Below are 9,028 nucleotides of genomic sequence, written 5' to 3' on the forward strand. Positions count from 1 at the left end.
GTTAATTAACAGTAGCGTGCCATCCATGGAAGCTGTGGAAGTGCCGCTTCCCTTGTATTTTCTAAAATATAAATACCATACGTGCAGTACATATCATACGATTATTTTCATATTTTAAGATACTTTGAATTAATTAAAATTAATATTTTATTATAACAGCATTGTGTCATTTATTACAAATTTCTATACATGTGAAAAACAATGATAAGATTGTTATTGTATATTTGAATATAAATTTGTATATGCATATTCCCAATGGAAGTGCCGTATTGTCAAATATGGGATAGCTCTCCATAGCAAAAATATTTGAATCATGTAAGAAGCCAGAATATATACATTTGTGCATGTGCTTTGCAGAGCACCAACCTCACGCAGTTTATCTCATGGATGCTACACACCAAAATATTGTTTAACGCTTCCAAAGATTGTATCCAGGGCCAGCACAGCTTCCCTATCATCAAATATCACTACATGTCACTGTTAATTAATATGCAATATTACAAGTATGAAAGATTATATTTTTTATAATCTTTGTATTTTTGTTTAAACTGATTCTGTACAAGAATGAAGATCAATCAATATTTGTAAATTTAACTAAAAATTTAATAATTATCTTTCTATTAATTTAAGAAAATTAAACATCATGCCACAAAAAATTCAAAATTAATTAAACTGTACTAAGTAAAATTTTAACACCATTATAAGGAAAGTTTTCTATAAAGCAGCAATGTCATTATATAATTAGAATTATATAAAAAAATTATAGTTTGATAATTTGACATTTAATGTATATATAATTTAGAAATTGCTCAAAAGTTTTTTAGTATTTGTCTTAATAAATTATGTAAGACTTAAGTAAATTTTTGTAATTAATTTTTATTGTTATAAGTTTATATTTCTGTGATAATTTAAAAAATTTAATGATACTGCTTTTAAAAAATAACAGTACTAAATTATCATGTTAATCAAGGATTTGTAAAGTACTAAAAGATTGAGTTTCATAATAAATGCATTTTGGTAATGTTTAACAATGTATTTTTTATTCAACTCTTTTTATAAAATTAGGAATATTTTTAAAATTGATTTTACAACTTGCATCAAAACAATTGTTTAAGTATTGGCAATCCAATATTCATAATGGGCAGTTATAAATTTTTCATTTACTTGAAGAAATTTCAGATTAAATATAAATGACTAGTGAAAATTTAAAACATCCAAATTCTTATTTACCGAATTAAAATCATTAATTCCACTTTTAAAAAAAGTATCTGAAATTCAAACCATTCACAGTTTCACAAATCTGTGTTCCAAGTCATATATTCCAACAGAAGTTTTCGCATTTTCATCATAGTCAGCCCATTCCTAGGAATAAGATAAAGAAATAAATATATTATATATTTAATTTATATGAATATTTTTTGAACGATTAACGTTCTAATTATACATCAGAAAATGTTAGCTCTCTATGTATGACCAACTCTGTATGTTGAACATCTACCAACCTGCACTATAAGACAGTCTTTAACACCATTTTATTGATGTTAAAGACCAACTTCTTTAAATGTACAGTGTAAGATGATCAGTGTATAATTAGAAAAATTGAAAACAGTGTCATATTCCAAAATAAATAAATTTTACAGTTAAATATCTAATTCTTTAATTAATTTTAAATGTTAATTAGCTTAATTATTATACAATCCAATACATTTCTTGAATAAATTATATAGTTAATGAATGTTTTTGAAATTAAAAGTACATTTGTCATTTATTAGTGAGCATGCATTAAAATGCATGCTCACTAATCCAAGCTAATTATTGTATGAGATTGTTTGGATTAGTAGGGGTTATATATAAAGAACAGGAAGTAAAAAATTAACTATGTAGATATATAACATATTGGCTAGAATATTAGTCAATGTTTTTTCCTATTTTTAAAGAGGTTTAAAAAAAATTGCTCTTATACTTGAATTCAATTAAAGTTTTCTTTTGATTCCAATAACTGCTTGTGATATACGTTTTAGAAAGTCAAACTAATGCTAAAATTCAATGCATCAATTGCTTAGTGATGCTAAAAGTCAGTCAAGTTGCAGCCTGCAAACTATGCATGAGAATTAAGGGTCTAGCACAATTGTTTTTGATCAATCAACTAAACTAAGCAAATTGATTTTTGAATATGATAAAAATAGTAACTTCTACAAAATTATTTTGGTAACTTTTAATTATTATTTTACTAGGAATCTTTACTAACTGAGCAATCATCAGAAATTGGGGAAGGTTACTGAGAAATTACTAGAAGTTTATTATAAAGTGTAAATTTTTGTTGTAATTATAAATTTATGTATTCAGTATTATGTGTTAAATTAATTATCATCATCATCATCATCATCATACTTTATTATATGCATATATACATCATTCAGTTTAATACAGTGTTAGTTAGTTTTAACATTAGAGAACAATTTCTCTGTTAAGGGGGGAATTTACTAATTTTTTAAAGAAATACAATTAGAAATAGTAAATTTAAAATTTCAAATATACACTACAAATCAATCTTATTTTTGTTTAGACATCAATTATATTTAAAGATGTAGTGAATCATCTGCTTTACCACGACAACGGATGATTGTACAGACATTAATTTTGATTTGACAAATAGTATCGTTCTGAAACTTTTACAAAATAATTGTAAATTTTATATAGATCCGTTTTATTAAGATTTTTTAGACTTGATTTAAACTCCAGTTCTGAATTGGTCTGACATATTTGGGGTATTTTATAGTAATTACGTAGTTTTGAGAGTTCTTTACAGCTTTGAATTAAGTGGAGTAATGAAAATTCTTCAGATTTGCATAAAGGGCAATTATTTCTTGTTAGGTTGATATATTTATTATTAATAAACACAGAATATTTATTTAAGCGAAGTTGAATTATTAGACGCTTTATGTTCAGATTTATTGGCTGAAGCATATAGAGTTGTAAAGATGGAATTTGCAATAGTTTAATATACCATAGGTGATAACTGCTTTGATACAATGAATCTTGATCTCTATTTATTGCTTGTGAAATTGCAGAATCTATTAGGAGGGAGTAGCCAAATTTCCAGTCGTTAATATTATCGTTGAATAGTAGCACTGATGTACCAAAACTGTTTAAAATATGAATTAATTTATATTGCCATAGTTGTTTGAATTTTTGATCTTTACTATAAATAATATTTTGATGGTGAAGATATGTTATTGTACTATCGTTTTTGAATTTAATTCTGTAGTAAAATTTAATTATACGTTTTAAAACAAAGGGAAAAAACCAAATTCTATTTACTTCATGTCTTGAAGTGTAACCTGGAATTGTTCTTTCCAGTTGGAATAGTTTGCGCAGATAATAAACATGCAGAATTTCTAATTTATATACATAATCTAAACTCCATATTGGGCTTGCATAATATATTATTGGAACAATTATTGAGTTAAATAGTTTAATATGAACTTTCAAGTTGGTAGTTTTTAACTTAGAGCATAGAAATAATAGATTATCAATAGCTTGTTTTGCTTTTATTTTTATTTTATTAAAATGTGCTTTAAAGGATAAGTTCCACTCAAACCTAACTCCCAAATAGTCTATTTCATTTACCGTTTGTAAGAGGGTATTTTCATGGTATATTTTAGTGTTATTTTCAGATATTTTAGTTATTGCGGAATATGATTATTTTCGTTTTAGAAGAATTTATTGTTAAATATAATGATTGTAGAAATTTATTAAGTTGATTTATTTTCCTTTGTAATGAAATTTTTGTTAGAGCCAGGAGCACGAGATCGTCAGCAAAAAGAATATAATGATAAGTTCTATTTCCTATTGTAATTCCATCGGTTGGTTCAATAAATAGACAGTCAATACCAATAAGGTAGAAGTTGAATAGATATGGAGATAAAGGATCACCTTGGAGGACTCCACGAGATAAAAGTAAATTTTGAAAGATATTGTTGCCTTGTTTTATCTTGATAATATAATTTAAATATAATTTTGAAATTGCTGAAGTAAATCGTGTACTTGCACCACTGGATTTAAGATTATGTATCAATAAAGGCACATATATTGAGTCAAATGCTTTTTGGATGTCAATAAAAGCAGCATATATTTTCCTATGTTTTTTTAAAAGATATAGTTGATTTATCATTAATAAGGTGAAAATTGCAAATTCGGTTCCTTTATTGGTAATAAATGCATATTGGAATTCAGCTTCCAGCCCCATTGTTCTAGTCCATAACTTAAATTTATTTGCAAGAAGTGAAGTAAAACATTTTCTTATTACTGGCAGTAGTGCTATTGGTCTATAGTTGCTAGGTGAGAGAGGATCACCCTTTTTATATATCATTGTTAAAATGACTGAATTCCAGGATTCAGGAAAATACACATATTTATACATACTGTTAAACAGATTTAATATTTTTATTCTAGAGCTAGTTGATAATATTTTTAAAAAATCGGTAGGAATATTATCGCATCCTGGTGTTGTTTTACTTTTTGATTTCCTAATAACATCCTCCAACTCAGTTATTGTAAAGTCAGAATCCAGGATATCCTTATAGACTTCTATGTTTGTGTTTAGCGGTACTTCCATATTAATTTGTGGAAATCTATTATAGAATTGTTTCCAGATATTAAAGTCTATTTTAGCAGAATTTTCATTTAAGTATGATTTAGGCCGAAATCTTCGTATTGTGTTCCAGAACATGCTGCCATTATTGTTGTTTTTAATTAAGTTTAGTTCTATTTTCCGAAAATAATTTAATTTTTTAGTTTTAAGAAGATTATTATAAGATCGTTTAATTTTTTTATAACTATTAAGATTAAATACTGTTGAATTTTTTCTGAATTTTTTCAATGCTGCTTGTTTTGTTAATTTCATTTTATAACAATCTGAATCAAACCATCCTTGTTTAGCTCTAGTATTTTTGTTTATACATTTGTATTCATTTAGTATAGTTATTATTAAATTATATATTTTTTCACTATTAGTACTTGTTATTTCTGGAACTGCTAAATCAGGTNAACTGAATCAAACCATCCTTGTTTAGCTCTAGTATTTTTGTTTATACATTTGTATTCATTTAGTATAGTTATTATTAAATTATATATTTTTTCACTATTAGTACTTGTTATTTCTGGAACTGGAAAATCAGGTTTAATACGACCATTCAATATATAGAGTTTATTTTCTTTTATAAAGTCTAGCAGCTTGTTCCCCAAATTATTAACCTGTTTATCTTTTGATGTTCGAGTATTTTTAATTAAATGATTTGGTCCCTTATACTTGGAATCCATTTCCTCACCAATTCTAGAATTGAAGTCACCCAAGATAATAATATATGGAGTTATATAGTACCATGATTCTATAACTTTAAAGATTTTATTTAGAGTTTTTAAATCACCGGGAGGAACATAAGTTAATAATATCATCATTATTTGATTATTCTTATTTAATTCTTTGTTTCCAATTATTGTGATGAGAAGTAATATATAGTTCCTTGATTTTTTAACTTGCATTGTTTTACAGTATTCCCTTTCCATCAATAAACATAAGCCGCCACTTGGTCTTCCGGAACCTATTGGTTTACTTGCAATTGAAGATTCAATTATAAATTTATTTGAAAAATTTGTAGTATAAAATTTTTCCGTTGTTATCCAAGTTTCCGTTATACCAATAATAGCCGGACTATATCTAGTATGCAAAGAATTGATAACTGAAGTTTTGTTTTTTAGACCTTGACAATTCCAATTTAGTATATCAAAAGAGTTATTATTATTAGGTTTATTCAAACTTTGAATTTGACTTTGGTTTGTGTTATATCAACTTCCCAAATCTATCATTTTACAGTAAGGCAAAAAAGTATCAACATATACCAAATTTTTCAGATTAATATTATAAGTAATTTTTTCAGATCCTGATATTAAGATGTCATTATGTAGTTTAGCCTGTGCATTTTGTTTCTTTATTTCATATAACACTGGAAGTAGATTTTTTCGTCTTATTCTTGTATTTTTATTAAGATCTGGAGATATTTGAGAATCTCTCCAATCTTCTAACTGATTTTGCATTTTTTTCCAAATAAAAGCAGAAAAGATTTGATTTCGGAGTTGAATATTTTTAAAAATTATTTTAATGGTAATTTTTGGTGGTTTTGTTAACTGAATCACATCTAAAATGTCGTCTTGAATTACATCACAAATTTCCAAAAAGGAAGTAATGAAATTATGAATTACTTCTCTAGAAACAGATCTCGAGTTAGGATAGTTATATATTATAATATTATTATGATTATTGTCATTAACTAAAGAATCTATTCTAAATTGTGTAAGGTCCTTCTCATTTTGCATATTGTTAATTTGTTGTCGTAAATTCGTAATTTGTTCTTCCATTTCTACTTGTTTTTCCTTAGCTTCGTTTAAATTTACATGAATTAAGTTTAGTTCCTCCTTAAAATCTTTTATTTGCTTAAATAGTTTATCATTAGATGTTTTTATTAGGTTAGATATCTTATTCCATAAAATGGCAGATAAAGTGTCCAATAACTCGTCCGGATTATTTAGTAAAGAATCAAGTACATTTGGCTCACCTGAATAGTCTTGTGTATTGTGTTGGTCTGATATTTCAATAATTTTCTTAGCTTCCATATAAGTTTCTTGTAGATTTTTTTCCGGTTGTAAATTATAGTCAGTAATTAATCGGGAACTTGTTGCAATATCCTCATTACGTTTACTTGCTGATTTGGTTCTGGTGAGCGGTGGTCTTCCACGTTTGACTGGAGATCGTTGCATTGCCATTAGTACTAAATTTTTTGTTAAATTTTATAGTTCTATTAATTACTTATTACTTTCCTTTTTAAAGTCAAAAAAATGATTAAATCAATTATTTGGTTTAAAGAATTATCACAGATGAAGTGAGTAAAAAATTCACCAGCAGTGCCGAGAGTTGGGAACGCCCCCCTTGTATTCAGTATTATTATATATTTTATACTTTATAAAACAGTAACATAAAAAAAAAAAACGAAAATTTTGGTTCCATTTTCAATTGAAACTGCAAGTATACTTTCTGGAATATATGAGAAGTATGCAGGAAAGTTTACTTCCCATGGTGTGACGTATTAATATATACCATGCAGCCTACTACCTGGTACACAATTTTGCTCTATAACTTTTAATAATTTTATTTTTACTATTATCAACAGGAAAAGAGCAATAAGTTATAATTTGTCACATATAATATAGGCATACAATGCATATATTTCTTTCTATAAAACAAACCCTTTGAGTAAATTTTTCTGATTAAATAAATATGATTTAAATGCAATTTGTAAAAATTAGAAAGCAATCAAAAATTTATTTATGTTAATTAATTCTCAGATATTTGCAAATACAAATTCAAAAGAAATTTTAACTGTAACTAAAGCATATCTAAAAAGAAAGAAATGTAATTGAATATGATTAATTTTTGTAATCAATTGCATAGATAAAAAGAAATAAAAATTCCACATACTTTTGTGAAAGTTAGAACAACAGAATTACGAAAGACTGTTGGTGAAGACACAATTATAAAGGGTTTTAAGAAATATTATCAACAAGTTGGATAGAACAGAGAATGTTGTACTGTTTAAGGAAGCTGAATACTTAAATACTATTATGGCAATGAACTAGAAAATGGGAATGACAATGAAAGTGATGAAATATTGTTTCAACGACTTTCAAACTTTTTATTTTTGCAGCCAATTATTACGCAAATAAAATTAATAATGAAAGGTCGACTTATATTTGTATTAATATTTTTCAAAAAGTAAGGATTCTAAAATTGGAAGTTACTTACATTTGGAATTAACCTACATTTTGGCCAATATGGTATAATGTCAGGGCTGGCAAACCTTGTCATGACAAGAGCCATATCAGAAATATAAAAGCTGCATTATCTATTGAAACTGTATTTCACGTAAGTTATATATATTGTATATATTTGTAACTTATACTGGAGCTGCACTAAGGGTATAGAAGAGCCATATGTGGCTTGCAAGTCTCTGTGGGTATATATATTTTAACATTTTTGTGCAGTTTGAGTATATATATTTATATTGAAATGCTAGTACTGGTTAATTTTACAAATTTTTCACATTTTTAAAACATAATCTATGATTTTCTTTTGGCTGAGACAATGAAAACTTAAAATTGGTTTGGATTAGCGAGAGTGAACTGTATTTCTTTCTACAATGCAATAACATATTAAATTTTAATTCTATTATTTATCTCTCTGTACTTTTGAAGATACATCTGTAAGCTAAGAAATATTGAGTTTGTAATTTTGAAAACTGCTCTATTAAAGCAGATTTTTTAAAAATTTTATATTCTACTATTTACAAAAATTATCAAACTTAAATAATAAACAAATTATATTTGTTCTTGATTTTTTTTAAATGCAATTAAAATTTAATTAAATGAATACTGATTTTTTTCCAACGACATTTAATTTCAAAGTTCTTTTATAAAAATCAAAAGTTAGTATCATATTTTTTAAGTGAATTTTTATTATTAATCTTTGACTTACCTTTTGTTCTAAATTAATATCTGTAAATTTTGTTCCACTTTCAAGTCCTTCTGCTTTGAAACCACCCTGTAATAATAACAACTTAAAAGTAAATATATATTAAAAAATTATGTTTATAATTTATATTTTTCGCTTAGTCATATATATTATATACCAGGGGTGGCCAACCTGCGGCTCGCGAGCCACATGCGGCTCTTCGAAGGATTATTTGTGGCTCTCGATAAATGTACTGTACCCGAGTTCCCTTTTTATTTTTGTGTTATTATATTTTAAAAAATTATTATCGTCCATATGTGTTTCAAAATGTCTTTTATATTACTAACAACAAATATGAAAGATTAAGTGCAACGTTGTAACAAATTTCATTTCCGTCCAAGTTAAGAATGATATGACTCATCGAAAACTGCGCGAACGAACATAAACAGTGGCGTAATCGTCCGT

The 9,028-nt window shown here is 26.3% G+C and overlaps 1 protein-coding gene across 1 annotated transcript in view; it reads right to left on the reverse strand.

The window, feature by feature from the left end:
- Positions 1-1,022: 1,022 nt before the first annotated feature.
- Positions 1,023-9,028, reverse strand: part of LOC111621707 (UPF0587 protein C1orf123 homolog) — a 22,797-nt gene continuing 14,791 nt past the window's right edge. The window contains exons 6-7 of the mRNA XM_023363932.1: positions 8,588-8,653; positions 1,023-1,362 (exon numbers count right to left, since the gene is read on the reverse strand). Coding sequence (XP_023219700.1) covers positions 1,285-1,362; positions 8,588-8,653 — 144 coding nt within the window. The 3' untranslated portion in view covers positions 1,023-1,284. The remainder of the gene's footprint in view (positions 1,363-8,587; positions 8,654-9,028) is intronic.

The sequence above is a fragment of the Centruroides sculpturatus genome, unplaced genomic scaffold (genome assembly GCF_000671375.1).
Source record: "Centruroides sculpturatus isolate CEXI.00-Female unplaced genomic scaffold, Cexi_2.0 scaffold352, whole genome shotgun sequence".
Taxonomy (NCBI): domain Eukaryota; kingdom Metazoa; phylum Arthropoda; class Arachnida; order Scorpiones; family Buthidae; genus Centruroides; species Centruroides sculpturatus.